This window comes from Dermacentor silvarum, chromosome 3 (genome assembly GCF_013339745.2).
Source record: "Dermacentor silvarum isolate Dsil-2018 chromosome 3, BIME_Dsil_1.4, whole genome shotgun sequence".
In the NCBI taxonomy this organism is placed as follows: domain Eukaryota; kingdom Metazoa; phylum Arthropoda; class Arachnida; order Ixodida; family Ixodidae; genus Dermacentor; species Dermacentor silvarum.
In genome coordinates, this window is record NC_051156.1 from 117,016,818 (window position 1) to 117,034,627 (window position 17,810).

The 17,810-nt window shown below is 47.8% G+C and overlaps 1 protein-coding gene across 2 annotated transcripts in view; it reads right to left on the reverse strand.

Moving 5' to 3' along the window:
• LOC125939692 (monocarboxylate transporter 9-like) overlaps positions 1–17,810 on the reverse strand; it is a 64,137-nt gene that overhangs the window by 9,653 nt on the left and 36,674 nt on the right. For both annotated transcript variants that reach the window (XM_037710019.2, XM_037710021.2), the window contains exon 4: positions 8,369–9,235. In XM_037710019.2, the coding sequence (XP_037565947.1) occupies positions 8,369–9,235 (867 nt within the window). The remainder of the gene's footprint in view (positions 1–8,368; positions 9,236–17,810) is intronic.

Sequence of the window (17,810 nt, forward strand, 5' to 3'; positions counted from 1 at the left end):
TTGGCGCGGTAAAAGACTTCTTCGTGGTTTTAATTCGACGTTGTAGTGAACGGAAGGGTTTCGCGAACAATGGGCGCCTCGTCATAACGTGATAACGATTGTCGGTTGCTTCCATTGCGCGAAGTGTCTACCATATTGCCTGTAAAGACCACTTCAGGCCACTATGAAACATTGCATGGTATGTAATGCCTTGGCTCTTGATCTTAACCACGCACGTTTTCTTTCCGGTGATTGCTATACATACATGAAGCGCAATCGTGTTAACAGCCATGTACAATGCTTTTTCTGGGTGGCTGTTTGGGATAAAGGTGAAAGTAGTAGCAAATTTTTACAGTAAAACATGCGCGCCTAGCTCTTGTTTTTACGCATTACTACAGTCCCCACTTTGAGTAAAATAACTCAACAGAGCAATAAGAAGCTTGATAAAAGCTTCGCAGGCGGTATCCTATTCTAACATGCGGATTTATACATAAAGTTGACACCAAATACCAACATTGCTGTTCCGTGTAAAACGAAATGTCTGCCATAACTAAGTACCGAAGGAATGATAGGTTTTGAGCGAAGCGTCGTACAATTAAACCTTTCCATACTGAATTTGCAGACATTGTTTTTACGCAACATTTATGAAGAGACACAGCGCACCTCGGCTTTGCAAAAGCAGCAACCCCTGCAACTCTATACAGCTTCGATATCCATGCAGCGAATTTTCACGATTCACGAAGTTTCAAAAAAGAAACTGCACTTTAGGAGTTGCAGCAGAAGGCAGCCAAAACAACCTTCAGCAAGTACGGCTGGCGCACTCCATACACCGAGTATGCACGTGCGCAGCAGGCGAGCGAGCCGGAGCGAGCGGCGTCCTGGCCGTGACGTCACTCGGGACAGGGCGCCACTCCAACTTCCCGCCGCTATTAGAATGCTGCGCTTTCGCTGCCGTGTCGTCACCGTGCCGAGCGCGCTCGCGCGTCAACGCTGCGTCGGACTATAATTTGGCCTTTAGAAGCCAACCCCCAGTATGGTCCCGATACTGGGGGATGGCTAAGTTTGGCTAAGAACCAACCAAGCCAAACCAAGTTAAGAGAAGGAAATAAAAAATAAAGCTAAGAACTAGCGAAGCGCAAAGTTAAAGCTAAGAACCAGCTAAGCGAAGCCAAGTTAAGCAAAGGAAAGCAAAGATAAAGCTAAGAACCAGCCAAGCGAAGCCAAGGTAAGCAAGGGAAAGCAAAGTTAAAGCTATGGAAAGTCCACCAGCTTCGCTGTTTGCCCAGTCTTCGCACCAATTAGTGTGGCCGGAACAGGCGTAGATGAAGATCCTTGGGATATACAGCCACGGAACTGGCGGCTAAAGCAGTTACGTCGGGCAGCGCTCTGAACCGTAACTTCGGCGTCGTCTTTCGCGAAGCGATCCCGATGCTGCCCCTGTCGGTGGTGTGCATCATCTGCAGTGCATGGTGTACGTCTTCTTCATCAAACAAGGATGAAACCGCGGCGTGCCGCTGTATGAATTGTAGAAATGCTTCAAAAGGAGGAGGAGGAGAGAAAGAGAAGGCAGGGATGTTAACCAGAAATGCATCTGGTTGGCTACCCTACTCTGGGGGACGGGAAAGAGGGAATAGAAAGATGAGGTAGAGAGATGAGGGGGGGGGGAGGTCACGGTGAGCTCGCGCACGCTCGCGGAGGGCCTGAGCAATTCAAAGGCGTTCACATAGGCCAGTCGTCCTCAAGTAAGACAACAGTGCCTTCACAGCTTTGTGGGCTGACGAGCGATGGGGACGGTCTTCAAGGAGCACCTGCACGGACAACGGTCGATCGTCAAGTCGTCGCAATGCGTTCGATAAAGTTTGTCTTTCCGACTGAAATCGATCGCAGTGACACAATAAATGTTCTGTTCTCTTCGCTGCCGAAGACGTCGCACTTTCGGTCATTCCAATCAAAGCACAGTACGCCTTCGTGAAAGCCACTCCCAACCACAGCCGGTATAGAAGCGATGCCTCACGTCGGTGAATCCCGGGGGAGGTCGGAGTTGGAGCGAAGGGTTCAGTTCGTGTAGCCTCGTGCGCCTTATATTTGGGGTGTTCCACTGTGTTAAAGAGAGCTTGCGTGCCAGCTGACGAAGCTGCCTACCAGCGTCTGTCCTGGAAAGAGGAATGGGAACGCCGTGTTGTTCTCGATGTGACTCTCGCGCAGCTTTGTCAGCGAGATCGTTTCCACTGATGCCGCAATGGCCAGGGAGCAACTCGAAAATAATTTCGTGGCCTTTCTGTTTGACGTCGTGGTGAAGTTTGACAATTTCGTACGTTAGTTGTTCGTGAGCTCCAGGTCGGAGAACTGCCTGCACACTTTGTAAAGCCGGTCTCGAGTCGGAAAACACGGCCCATGTACCAGGACTCTCTGCGTCTATAAATTGGAGTGCACTGCGCAGAGTCGTGATCTCTGTAGCCGTGAACGTCGTGTCATGTGACGTCTTGAATCGCATTGTTACTCCTCTCGTCGGTATAAACACAGCACCGCCAGAACTGGTCGATGTAGTCGGTCCGTCCGTATAGACGGGCACGTGACTGCTGTATCTCTCGTACAACAGAAGTAAGCTCATTGTTTGAGTGCAGACGGTGATAAATCTGACTTTTCCTGAAGTCCTGGAATTCTGAGTCGGACTTCAGGGCGGCACAAACACCATGGAGGAGACACCAGCCTGGCCGGAGGAGCATACCCCGATGTAATCGAGGCACGATATGCACTGACAGTTGTGCTATATGACGTGCGGGGTCTTTCCACGGTGAGTGCGGCGAGGTGGTGGCAAGGAGTCCGGGCAATGTGCCTGACATGTGCACGCATTGCCTCGATGGCGATGTGCGTTGTGATTGAATAATCTTGAGCAATGGCGATAGTTTCAGCCGTTGACGCACTGCGTGGTACTCCAACGCATATCCTAAGAGCTTGCGCCTGAATGCTTTGAATTGTACGCAAATTAGTTTTGCAGGTGTTGGATATAACAGGTAGGCTTTACCCGAGGAACCCAACAAATAACACCCTGTATAGCTGTAACATGGGTTCTGCGAATACCCCCCAGTTCTTTCCTGCAAGGAACTTGAACAGATGACAAATAGCCATCAGGCGCTTTTTCACGTGGTTGACGTGAGGAGTCCAGGACAGATCTCTGTGAATCACAACTCCCAAGAACCTGTGACTCTTGTTGAACGATATCAGTTGTCGGTTGATTGATATGCCGTATGCAGACATTGGCTTCCGCATAAATAAATGCCACCACTGCGCATTTTCCCACGTCACCTCCAGTCCTTGTTTACGAAGGTAGCATGATGTCGATGAGGCCGCCTTCTGAAGCCGAGTGCGAAGCTGAAGCCGTGTCACCCCCGACGTCCAGATACAGATGTCGTCGGCGTAGGTAGAGAGTCGAACGGGGCTTGGCAGGTTCTTGATTAGTCCAATAAGGGTCAGATTAAAAAGCGTCGGGCTAGGTACTCCGCCTTGAGGGACTCCGCGGCTACTGTAATACTGGGGTGTCGGGCCATCCCCGGTGAGCACGTAGAATGATCGCATCTGTAGGTAGCTGCGAACCCAGAGGTATGTCTTGCCACCTAGTCCTATTACTTCTAGCGCTTTAAGGGTGGCTTCAAGGGTGACGTTGTCGTAAGCTCCTTTAACGTCTAGAAACAAGGCAGCAGACAAGCGTTTACAGGCCTTCTGGAATTCGACATACGTTACCAAATCGACAACGTTGTCTATAGACGAACGGCCGCGCCTGAATCCTGTAACGTGTCTGGGTAAATTTCATAGTGCTCTAGGTACCACTCCAGTCGCGTTAGAAGCCATCCGTTCCATTACTACACCACTTGCAAGCGCGATCGGACGGTATGACGAAATGTCCAAAGGCGACTTGCCAGCTTTGAGGAGCGGAATCAGGCGACTTGATTTCCATTCCTGGGGAACGGTGCCTGTCTGCCACGAGTCGTTGTACAGGAGCAAGAGTGCCATTCGAGCTCGTTCACCAAGGTTACACAGAGCGCGGTATGTAATGCCATCTGGTCCTGGGGCTGACGAACGCCTGCATAAAGCGAGCGCAGCTTCAAGTTCGTCCAGAGAAAAAGGGCACTCCATACAGGGATCTCGTCAGGATGGTGAGTGGTCAGGCGTCTGCGTTCCAGTGGAGCTTGCTACACCGGCAATCCTCCTACAGAAGGATTCTGCGACTTCAATCTCCCTGCATTGTAGGTAAAGGGCCAGGGAATTGAATGGGTGGCGCTGTCCAGGGGTTGCACGGAGGCCCCGAACAGTTCTCCATATAAGAGACAAAGGCTTTCGGGGATCCAGAGACTCGCAGAAAGACGCCCATCTTTGTGAAGCCAGCTTATTCATTCGACGCTGTATTTTCTTCTGTGTGCGTTTTGCCAATCTCAAATCATGAATTGACTTTGTGCGCCTATATCTTCGTTCCGCACGGCGTCGAAGTGCACGAAGTTTCTCTAGCTCGATGTCGAATTCGGTCCGTTTGGAGCTTTTCAGAGTCGAATGTGTGGCAACCTGTAAGGCACCTTTTATTGCGTCCCCTAGGCTGGATGGCATCTCGTCTCGACAGCGGTCTTCCAGGATTGATTTAAATTTCGGCCAGTCGATGGATTGGACGGTACCGGAGCACTTGGAGCTAGTCAGCCCCTCAATCGTGAGATAAGTTGGGATGTGTTCATTTCCCGCGTTTCTACGTCCGCGAACCAGTTAACTCTTCGGTTAAAGGAGCGCGAAACAAAGCTGAGGTCAAGACAGCTACTATACGCCGTTCCTCGCAGATAGGTGGGGCTTCCGTCATTTAACAAACAAAGTTCTTGTCCAGAAGCAATCGACACCAATCTGCTGCCCCTCGAGTTAATCTTGGAGCTCCCCCAGGGCTAATGGTGGGCATTGAAATCCCCAGTGATAACCCATGGCTGTGGAGTCGTCAAAATTTCCCGTAAGCGCTCGCAGTTTAGACGACTTGATGGTGATAGGTAGGCTCCCAGAATTGTGAAGGTGACCTTGCTCTTCTTCACAGTCAAACACACGTACTGGTTTTCAGTGTCAGGTGGCACTGGATGATGAAAATATGTCAAGTCACAGCGTATGAAAACAATAACCTTGCTCCATTGCCCCTGGGTGGAAGACGTAATGCACTCATACCCGGACAGTGTGATGGGATATGACAGGTTTGGCTCACAAATGACAATAATGGGAAACTGATTTACAAATACAAACGGTCGAAAATCGGACATACGCGACTTAAGTCCTCTGGCGTTCCATTCAAAGACAGATGCATTCTGGACCTCCTCTCTGAACGATGATTTCTGGCGGGCCATTGCTTCACCCTAGGGCCACAAGCACTGGACCCAGGGCGTCCAGCACCTGCAGCGCGCTCTGCGCCGCAGGGGTTTTCATGTTGCTGAGTAGAACTCGCATAGCATCCATCAGTGACCGCAACATTATTATAACTTGGCGATCATCAGTCGTCGTTGGAGCAGTGGTTGGTGAGGGTGTCGATGGAGGTGGCATTCGAGGTGTCTCCGTGGCAGGTTGTGCACTTGGAAGCGCGGGCCACTCTTCGGGATGATCGACACTTGACATTTTCTTCGCTTGCGCGGCATCTTTCATGTTCGCGCTCCGCGTTGATGGAGCAGCCGTTGTGGCGGAAGACGTTGTGTTGCTTTGTGCGGTTTTACGTTGCGCTTTTCGGTGGCGGTGCCGTGGCCGTCTAAGTGTAGCGGCAGCCTCGCGGTGTGTGGAATGATCCCGAACCATGCGCTTTAGAACCGCGAATTCCTTCCGCACCCGCGGGCAATCCTTCGATGAGGCTTCGTGGGAACCGCCGCAATTAGGACACTTCAGGACGGTCGCGCGGCAGGCGTCTTCCAAATGGGACTCAGCGCACCGTGGGCACACGACATTGTTCACACAAACGCTTTTTATGTGGCCAATCTTGAAGCACTTGTGACATTGCAAGGACTTCGGTATGTATGGTGTAACTGGATGGCGGACATGACCAACTTTGACGTGAGAGGGAAGGCAATCTCCCTCAAACACAAGCTTCACGCAGCGTGTGTTTCCGAGTCTGGTAAGATGAGCGTTGAGCGTGCCTTCAGTTGCTGGCTTTATTAATATTGGCAAGTCGTCGCTAGAAATGGAAATGTCGACGTCATAAATGACGCCAACAGTGCCGTTACCGCCAGTAGCAATCTGTGGTCGCACTTGTACTTTGTCAATTTCTGTGACATTCCGAAGGCTTTGTAGTGTGCTACGATGGAAAACGTCTACAGCCATGACATTCTTCCGTGAGTTGATTCTCACATCCTTAATCTCATTCGGTGCAATACCCTCGAGTAACGTTGAAAGGACCTGCCTCTTCAGGAGCCGCAGATTGGTCGTGGGGTCCACTGGCAAGAAGAGCACAGTGTGCGGCCAGTGCTGTGGTGTATCCTTCACTGTGGAGACAGTTGCCGGCGATGACGCTCGCAGCAGTCTTCTTTTTGCCTTTCGGCTCATGACAACCTTGAAGTCGTCGTCCAAGGAATCGTAGCTGTCCGAGTACAACTCGGTGGCCTCGCTGTCCGTGTCACATGACTGGCTCCCGCGTTTCCTGGACTTAAGCTGGCCTGACGGCTGCGCGCCAGGAAGGTCCTCGGAAGTATCTTCGTCCATTGCCGCAACGAGGGAGCGGCAGCTTCCAGGGATTGCAACGAAACAAAGCGAAAACGCAGACAACAGTGCAAGCGTTCAGCTATAGAATCACTTCGTCGTCTTCGTCCCCCAAATGGGTTTGTGTTTGAGTTTCGGGGTAAGAGAATTATGTTTGCTCGTGTATTCAAATTACAATCTGACGCTGCCACGTCTCTAGGTGTTGGTTAGGTCGTACTTTATGATTTTTCGGACTGATTTTGTATGATTTTTCGGACTGATTTTGCTTTGAGAAATTAAATTTTGTTCACTAACGCCTTCCGCCACGCGGTGGGTCTGTGCGGTCGGTATGGATGATTGCTTCCGCCAATGACGCCGGCGAGCCCACGCCCACGCCGACACCGACTCCGGATTTTCTGCAACACGGGGCCCTTAACGCTGTCGCGTTAAAACTTTCACCGTGCACGTAAACGGCAAGGATGTCCGTATTCTTACTGACCGGCTGAAGCCAGTATACATTACTACAGACGAATCAGGAAACCCCAGGACACCCTCAGGCGTCAACCCACAACCCCCGATATCGTAGCCCGCTCCAGTTAATACACGTTACGGACATCGGGTACGCTTCACGCAGACAGGGCTTTCGACTCCGCTGCTGCGACTAACGCAATAAACCACCGTCCTTTTTCTATGTTGCGATTCGTTCCTCAGCCTTACAAAACATCACACACGATGAGTACGGCGCTCAAATTTCGCTTGAAGAAGTATCGTAATCATTGGTTATTTTTTTTCATTTCTGCACAACCAAAACTAAACTGTTATGTTTGTTTTGGGATATTCGAGAAATACCGTCATTGGTATCGTCATTATACCCTTTATAATCATCGGCCTATTTCAATTACACGGCAGGCCGTAGCAGCAATTTCCACTTATCGTTTTAATGCGTTAACATTCTTTGGGTTTTTCGCGCACTTTCCTGGGGTTATCTATGCATCTAGGTATGTTTTTGATCACCCGGTCTTTTGCATTTAACCGCTTTGCCGCCTACCTGGGTTATCGATTATCAGTGGTTTAATGGGTAGCCCATCAGGCTGCTGTGCTGAGGTAACACGGTTTGAACCCGACCATTCCACCAACTTGGGTCTCTGAGTACGTGGCAATGCCTACATACGTACCACGCTTAACGAACCTCTTTTACGCTGACATGGGTCACTGTAGACGCGGGACTGGGTAGGTAAAGCTGTTGGAAGCAACTCTTTGATGCCTAGTTGTAGCAATGAGTATGTGCCACTCGGTCGATGCTGATCTTCAATGAGCCTCTTTGTTGGCAACTTTGGCCACTGGGTATGTTTGAGTAATTGTGTGCCGCTGCTCAATGAAAGTCTTAGACGCCAGCTTGGGTAACTAGGTAACCCTAAGAATGCTAACACATTAATAAGCAGACGCACAATGAGAAAATTTATACACGGTATGAACTACAGCCCGTACTTAGCTCAAGCCAGCGACTCTGTAACTTCCTCACCTTGCAGTCAGTCCCCAAGATCCAATGACTGTGTAAACGAACAATATACTTGCATAAACCAGTTATTCGAATAAATATTTCAGTTTGAGAGTACAAACCGGAAAGTACACACATGCCATGTCACGTGGTGCAACAAAGCATTACAAAAACACTATTGTCTTGCTCGCTTCAGGAGCCTGTGCGTGCACTTACCAAGGATTGCTGGGCCAGAGAGGGACAGGGGTGCGCCGACGAGTCCTCCGATTCCATAACATAAGCTGAATCGATCCATGCCGACGTGGTCGGCGACCAGCACCGACCTTATACAGTGGATATAGCCTTGGGCCACGCCTGCCAGGCAAGCAAGTGCTACCATTTCCTCAAAAGCTGAGACAGACGTAATGACGGCAAAACACACAGCTGTCACAAGAAGGCATGCAACCGCAATGGGAGAGCGGCTGAAAGAAATTTTGTCCGACGCCAAGGGCACAACCACCCGCCCCAGAGCCTGTCCCAGAGCAGTGAACATAATAATTGTCTTGGCGCGCTCGAGCTCTGCTCCCTTGTCTGCAGCGTAATCGACTATGGTGGTCATGAACGTTGCAAAGGTGTAGTCCGCGATGACTTGCAGCAGCACCAATACAGAAAAAGGGAACCACTTAAACACTGTGAACACACTGGGAGGAGAGCTTGAGGATGCCAGCAGTTTCTTATTTGGAGAAGGCACAAACTGTTCCTTTTGTCTAACCGATTTCGTCGTTATTTTCATCGTGGGAGCGCTATCTGCATTAGCTTGCTGTGCGCTCATGGTATTATCCTTCTTGCCTTGGCAGATTTGTAAAGGGCGAGGTGTCCTAATTAGCATGACTAGTGGCACTATGTGTATCATGAAACCACCCGTGAGAAGAAGGCTGCCTTGCAGACCGTATTCCTTCACCAAAAGCGATGTCCAGGGAACGGCTGCTACACCGGCTGCGACCATGCCCACATCTTTGATGGCGGTGACAGTGGCCTTGTACTTGTCAAAATAGAGAAGCAAGTACATGGCGATGCCTAGCAGTGTGGTGCCGGTGCCGGCTCCTGCAATAAAAATGTTCGTAAATCACAAAAAATCTTAAAGAAGCTGGCGCTTACATTGTGGCAATAATTTATAAAAATAAATGTAATACCAAATAGTTCACACAAATATCATTTGTTTTCATTTTGTTTGTAGAATTTCGTATTATAAATATAGATAATAAACAGTAAATATAACACATACAAATAGAGTGAATTAACTTTTAGCGGTTGATCAAAATATATTCAGTTTTTTATCGGTAATTAAATTATGTTGATTAGGTGATACGTTTTAGATTCATGATAATTTCATCCGGTTGTCAATGTTTCTCTTTTATAAATCTTAATCAACCTACATATCTCTGGAGAACTGAATTGCCAGAAATATTTATACATTCACTTTAAATTGGTTTATTGAAAAAAGCAGAAAAAGAATGTAGCTTTTTCTAAGGCACAGCTTTAAACTGCGTGACACAGGACATGGCAATACAACCAAAGGCTCTGATTGAGAACCAAATGCTTTATTTCCAGGATTGACATGTTAAGGCAGGAGGGAGGAATGCGTGAGAGGGAAAGGGAAAAATAGGGTTATAAACATCCCAATTATGAATTGTCATATAGTGTGGAGCATTCTTTGTAATCGTTATTCATGAACCTAATATTATACCCTTGAATAATAATAAAATAATGTATGGGGTCTTACGTGCCAAAACGTGATTATGAGACACGCCGTATTGGGGGACTCCGGCTTAATTTGGACTACCTGGGGTTCTTTAACGTCCAACTAACTCTACGTACACGGGCGTTTTCTGCATTTCGCCCCTATGGAAATGCGGCCGCCGTCGCCGGGATTCGATACCGTGACCTCGTACTCAGCACACGATACAAACCAATACTGCCGTATTTTAGGAGGTAAGAAACTCCAAAAATTCCACGCATACTGTGACGATCTTTCCAATAATGTCGCTTTTACCTCCAATCTTGCGCTTGTTAATTGAAAGAAATGTACTTTTTTTTTATTCGTAATTTGCCCGGCTACGCGCGCGCCTGCGCTGCTATGCGTCCTCAGAAGCGCCTCTCCGTTGTTGCGGACGCAATTCAGGCGAAAGCCTTATGTGTATAATGGTGAGGGCTCCGTTTAAAGGCCGTTTAAAGGCCATGTAAGAGGACACGAAACGGTCCTCTTAGCATAAGCGGCGATAATACACACAAAACCGCGATTAAGGGTGGAGGAATGATTAGGCAAATCAACGGAAGTAATAATATGTTGCAAAGACGTGAATAAGGTAAATTAAGAGTGAATTGATGAGTTATGCAGTGGGGGAGTGACTTGCAAAAGAGATATGTCAGATTTGAGGGTCCAAATTAGAGTGAGAAAGCAAAAATAAAAAGGTCCGAGTAACGGTTCGAGTTTGGTGAACCATCTGAAGGGCGACTTAAAAAAACATGATGACTTGCAGAAATGACTAAATTGTGATTTCAGAGTGTTGTGACTCCGCAAAAAAGTGCCCAGTCACGCTTCGAGTTTGGTGAAATAAGGATGACAAGTTTGGTGAAATATGGACGTGTCATTGAGTTAGCGGCGCTCGGGCTTTCGTCTTCAAGTCGTCTTAGTAGTAGCATAAGGACCCCTGGTAATTTTTATATCATTGGTGGTGTTTTACGCGCGTACCTTGCACGCGCTATGCTCTCACCTGCGTTCTAACGGCGCCTCGGTAAGGCCAAATGCAAACGCGCTCGCTTGCCCGCGAGAAATTCAAAAGGATGTTCTATGCCACATGTCGATGCACACGTGTATGGCGTAATGGTTTGAATATCGGGCTTCCGAACTAGACGTCCCGTGTTTGAATGTTTTGGTGTTTATTTAACTCTTCATAAAGCAGTACTTTGCTTAAAGTGATGAGCGATGATGACGAAGCCGTTTGAAGCCAGAAGGACGTAGTTTGGCAAACCATAATTCCTACGCTGGCTGAGCTTCCCCGCGTGCAGCTCCCGTAGGCACAATTGGCAGAGCTCCCTTTAGGCAATTATGGTTTTGAAACTCTATGGCATGAGCTTTGGATTGATGTGTGTAAGACTGCTTTAACGGCGAAGCAGTTAGCCTCTAGGTGGTCGGGATTTTTGGTAGCGTACTCACCCAAGAAACGGCAAATGGAAATGGGGTTGATATTTAGGATTCCGTGTAAGAGAATTATCTTTCCTCTTATACTCGAATTACAATCCGATGCTGTCATCTCTGTAGGTTGTGTGTAATTTTATTACACATTTAAATTTGAGAAGTTCAATTAGTTCAATAACGCTCTCACGCCAGGCAAAGGGCCCCAAAACGAACAGCAGCTGGAGGACATGGTGTTTGAGTTTCCGCCTAACAGAATTAACTTTTCTCGTACGTTCAAATTACAATCCGATGCTGTCAAATCTGAAGGTTGTGTGTTAGTCGTACTTTACGAATTTTATGACACATTTTACTTTGACAAAATCAATTAGTTCACTAACGCACTTGCGCTAGGCGGAGGGCCTACAAGAATAAGCATGTACGCTGTGCTAACGATGCCGTCACCTGGCCTCCGCGGTCACTCAGGCAGACCTGAAACGACTACTGGAAGAGGGCTTTGTCTTTCAGTTTCTGCGTAACAGATTTATGTTTTCTCGTAGATTCGAGTAACCATCCGAAGCTATCATGTCTGCAGCTTGTGCCTGAGTCGTACTTGATGCATTTTTTGAGGCACTTTACTTTTAAACGTTAATTCAGTTCAATAAGGCACTTGCGCTTGGCGGACGGCCTAAAAGAACGAATATGTATACTGCACAACCTTACACGTGCGTGCGCGTGGCGTACGTCGCTTGTGGTGGTGGCGCTTGTCCAACGGCAGCACCAGCTTTTGTTGTACATCCACGTTCACAGGGTGGAATGTAGGCGGAATGTTTTGACGAAATATCGCGTCCGTGGTTCGTGCGCCCACAAGTAGGTCGAGGCAAGCGTAGGGCAGTGTGCATTCCTAGAAATTCACATATTCAAGCTTAAATGGCGCTCCGATACTTTTTGTTTTTACACGAAACGAAAGGGCTAACGGAAGGGAGCAGCCCACGATCCGGGGCGCTTAGTCAAAGAACGAATATGTACTACTACTACTAACCGAGCGATGGCGTCCTCTTCGAACCCCAACCCCTTACACTATCCCTCACAAAATCCCATCAATTTAAATGCAAAAGACATCCTTGCTCATCAGCGCGGAGTCCGCAGAAAATACCCACCGCCTCACCCACAACTTAGCGGGGAAGAGGCCGCCGATTGGCGCAAAATACAGACCGGGGTATTCCCCCATCTAAAACTGCTAAATGCCATGTATCCCACCCGCTATAGGGTCACATGCCCTTGGTGCAGTGGCATACCTACACTAATACATGTGACCTGGGAGTGTAGTAAGCACCCTCATAGGCCCACTAATAATATCTCAATGGAGCAGTGGGAGGCACAGCTCGCCCGTTCCGACTTGGCAGGACAAAAGTCCTTAATTAGCCAGGTCAGGCAGGCGGCAGAGGCCAGTGGGGCCCTGGACTGAGGGGCTACGACCACCGCTATACTTCAAATATTTTCCAGCCAAATAAAGTTTCTATATATATATATATAGTCAAAGAATGCTACGCATTTAAATTCTGGTAGAACAGATCTTACGATGAATGTGGGTGTTAATGCCGTTAGCATTCGTCACACTCCGCGTGAACGAGGCGCCAACGCCGGACCAAATTCCAAAGCCGACTTATCAGCTTCCGAAAATAATCCCACGAAAGCAAGGACAATTAGTAATGGGCCCTCTGGTGCGCCAGCGAACGCCGGTTGTGGCCCAAAGACCGCGTCCGCGCCCAGATTTGTCAAAACACAACAAAATATGTTCTTCACGCAAGGCAGTTACACACACACGTACCCACTTAGACTAGATACTTCACAATACAATCAGATGAGTATTCCCAAAACACAGGAAACTAATTACCGACAAGCAGTAAGAGTCTTAAGCACTAAGTGGTGGTGGCGTGTAGCAGAGGTAGAATACCCGGCTTCAAATCTGAAGGTCGTAAGTTCGAATCCTACTCCAGTGCACTACACTTTCAGGCATGGAGTGGTGCCTTACGCCGGCAAGAAAAAAATATGTTGCCGAGAGCTAGTGAGGCTATATTAGTTCAGGTGCAACCAAACTAGGAAGGCCAACTAAGCTTTATCAAAGTCACTCCCTCACCAGAACAGGAATTCGCCTCCCTGGTGCAGTATTCGCCCACTACCGAATGACTCCGACAATTAACCGTGGCCCTCAGTCTCCAGTGGCTGCGGAGCACCTGAACAAGGCGGCGGTCAGACCTGCTACACGGCAGAGGGTGCTAAGAATCTCTGGGTCCGGACAGGCCGCCAATCGAAACTGAACCTGGCAACGTTCAACACGCGCACCATCTCGAGTGAGGCTAGCTTAGAAGGACTATTGCCTGGGATATTATTGGCCTTGGTGAGGTCAGACGAACTGGTGAAGCTTATACAGTGCTGACTAACGGCCACGTCCTCTGCTACAGAGGTCTTCCAGCTAAGCGAGAATCCGGGGTAGGATTTGTAGTCCATAACAACATAGCGGGCAACATTGATGAATTCTGTGGCATTAATGAGAGGGTAGCAGTCGTCGTAATAAAGCTGAATAGGAGGTACAAAACTAAAGGTAGTACAAGCCTACGCCCCAACCTCTAGTCACGATGATGAAGAAGTAGAACAGTTTTATGAAGATGTTGAATTAGCAATGAGAAAGGGGCAAACTCAGTATACTGTAGTCATGGGCGACTTCAATGCAAAAGTGGGGAAAAAGGAGGTTGGTGAGCAAGCAATTGGCAACTACGGCATCGATTCTAGGAATGCAAGCGAAGAGATGTTAGTAGAATTCGCGGAAAGGAATAGGCTCCGAATAATGAATACCTTCTTCAGGACGCGCAGCAACAGGAAGTGGACCTGGAAAAGCCCTAATGGAGAAACAAGGAATGAAATAGATTTCATACTCTGTGCCGATTCAAGCATAGTGCGGGATGTAGAAGTGTTAGGTAAGGTAAAGTGCAGTGACCATAGGTTAGTGAGGTCTAGGATTCCTCTCAATTTCAAGAGAGAAAGAGTGAAATTAGTCAAGAGGAAACAGGCCAACCTAGAGGCAGTGGGTAAAAGCAGACCAATTCAGGCTGGTGCTCGTAAGCAAATATGCAGCTTCAGAAAAGGAAGATAAAGACAACATAGATGTAATGAATGAAACCGTAACTAGGTTGATCTCAGAAGCAGCAATTGAAGTGGGAGGTAAGGCATCAAGGCCACCAGTAGGTAAGCGCTCCCAAGAAACAAAGGACCTAATAAAGAAACGACAAAACATAAAAATGTACAACTCAAGATATCAGATAGCATTCACTGAACGGTCAAAACTTATCAACAAGAAGAAAGTAAGGAATATATGAAATTAGAACGTGGGAAAGATTGAGGAAGCCTTAAAATATGGACGAAGCATTAAATCAGTAAGAAGAAAGCTTGGCATTGGGCAAGGCAAGATGTATGCAGCTAAAAGATAAGCATGGTAATATCATCAGCAATTTCGGCGACATAGTAAAAGCAGCGGAAGAATTCTATACTGACCTGTTCAGTACCCAAAACTGCCAAGCTAGTTTCATTCGAAATAGTGATGAAACGGATACAGATGCTCTTTCTATAACTAGCGATGAAGTTAGAAGGGCTTGAAAGAAATGACCAGCGGAAAAGCAGCTGGAGAAGATGGAATAACAGTAGATTTATACAAAGATGGAGGAGGTATCAGTGCTTGAAAAGCTTGCGGCCCTTTATACGCAATGCCCCACAATTTCAAGTGTACCGGAGACCTGGAAGAACGGCAAAATTTTACTAATCCATAAGAAGGGAGACGTTAAAGAGTTGAAGAATTATAGACCCATTAGCTTGCTTTCAGTATTGTATAAAATATTCACCAAGATAATTTCCAATACAATCAGGGCAACACTTGACTTCAGCCAACCAAGAGAAACGGCTGGCTTCAGGAAGTTATATTCTATGATGGATCATATCCATGCAATCAATCAGGTAATCGAGAAATCTGCGCAGTACAGTCAACCTCTCTATATGGCTTTCATATATTATGAAAAGGCATTTGATTCAGTAGAGATACAATCAGTCATAGAGGCATTGCGTAATCAAGGAGTACAGCAGGCATACGTGAATATCTTAGCTAACATCTACAAGGATTCACAGCTACCTTGGTTCCCCACAAGAAAAGTAGAAAGTTACCTATCGAGAAACGGGTCAGGCAAGGAGACACAATCTCTCCAATGCTATTCACTGCATGCTTAGAAGAAGTATTCAAGCTCTTAGACTGGGAAGGCTAAGGAGTGAGGATCAACGGCGAATATCTCAGCAACCTTAGGTTTGCAGATGACATTGTCCTATTCAGCAACAATGGAGACCAATTACAGCAAATGATTGAGGACCTTAATCAAAAAAGTGTAAGAATTGGGTTGAAGATGAATATGCAGAAGACAAAGATAATGTTCAATAGCCTGGTAAGGGAAGCAAGAATTCAGGATCGCCAGTCAGCCTCTAGAGTCTGCAAAGGAGTACGTTTATCTAGGTCAATTAGTCACAGGGGACCCTGATCATGAGAGAGAAATTCACAGAAGAATAAAATTGGGTTGGAGTGCATACGGCAGGCATTGCCAATTCCTGACTGGGAGCTTACCACTGTCGTTGACAAGAAAAGTGTACAATCATTGCATTCGACCGGTGCTAACATATGGGGCAGAAACTTTGAGGTTAACAAAGAAGCTCGAGAACAAGTTAAGGAACGCACAAAGAGCGATGGAACGAAAAATCTTAGGACTAACGTTAAGAGACAGGAAGAGAGCGGTGTCGATCAGAGAACAAACGGGGATAGCCGTTATTCTAGTTGACATTAAACGGAAGAAATGGAGCTGCGCAGGCCATGCAATGCGTGGGATGGACAACCGGTGCACCATTAAGGTTACAGAATGGATACCAAGAGAAGGGAAATGCGGTCGAGGTCAGCAGAAAACCAGATGGAATGATGAAGTTAGGAAATAAGTAGGCAAATTGGAATACGCTAGCGCAAGACAGGGATAATTGGAGATCGCAGGGAGAGGCCTTCGTCCTGCATTGGACATAAAATATGGGCTTATGATGATGACGATGATGATGATGATGATGACTAAGAGTCCAACACGTAAAGTACAAAATGAATAGGATCACTAAGTGTCCAATCGTATTTATCCGTGCTGGTCTTGAGCCAGGTGATCTCGGCATAGCTCGAGGAAAATATCGAATACGGAACTTCTTCCGGAAACGCAGATGCTCGATGAATTCGTGGATTAGCTTGCCGGGGAATCCCCTTCTTCCGCAGACGGTCAGTATTCACGTAATATCTCTTCACCGCCGCTTTCTGATCCCCCTTCTGATTCCCGCACGGCGTTTTTATAGCTTTCACGGGCATTCTCTAATCTTCCTATCGGAGTCGTGATCCCGTAGCACGAACAAAGCCTGGGAATCTCCGTATTTTCTTGCATTTTCGGCTGCCGGTGTCGCAGCATCGTCGAGCAGGGTTGGTGAGTCATCCTGTTGGCGCACACTCACGCTGTAGTAATCTCTATCTCGACTCGCCGGGTGACAAGGTGTCTCGGCGTTCTCTCTCTCTGGTTACCGTCGCCTCGTTGATGCTTCTAGACGCTTAGACTCCGTTGGTCGCGTCGGTGGTTTCAAGCGTATGCGCTCTCCCCCTCGGCTGAAGGCAGCGTGCTTCTTTCGCTGGCTTGCGTGACACACGGCGCGCTTTGATTAGAACGGCCGCTGAACAGGACGCCCTGTCCAAGTAGTGCCGACAGAAGTACCCACACTTTTGAGATGCAGACGCGTACTCAAAAAGACACTTTTTCGGATACAAAAACATCCGCGACCAGCTCTTGTTCCGGCCGTAAGTCGTCAGGGTGTCTCGGCCTGCGCATGTGGCTGTCCTCGAGCGAGCGTATCCACGGAAGGACACGAGTACATTCGGGCTGTGTGCCACGTGCAGGGAAGAAATGTTTCGCATTGACTTAGATATTAATCGATAATTTTTTTACTACCCTCGTATGCCCGTGCACAGGCAACAGCTTTAGCAGCAAAACAAGAGGCAGGGAAACTGTCCAGTTTACAGTGTCGGGTTGCGCCATCAAGGATGCCTTCAGTGCCCGGTGGAAACATTCGACCATGCCATTTGCGATGGCGTGGTATGCTGTGGTGAGAATCTGCGAAGTTCCTAGCAAGGCCATGAGCTTTTTGAAAAGGGAAGGCTCGAACTGTCGACCTCGATCGGTGGTGATGGTAGAAGGAACGTTGAAACGTGACACCCATCCCGAAAGGAAAGCTTTAGCGATGGTTTCACTTTTGATGTCGGGAATGAGAAACGCTTCTGGCCACCGAGTAAAACGGTCAAAGCACGTCAGGAGGCAGGTGTTTCGATTTGATGGAGGCCATGGTTCTAGAACATGAATAGGGACCGTGTGAAAACGCCCCGAAGGTGGTGGGAAAGAA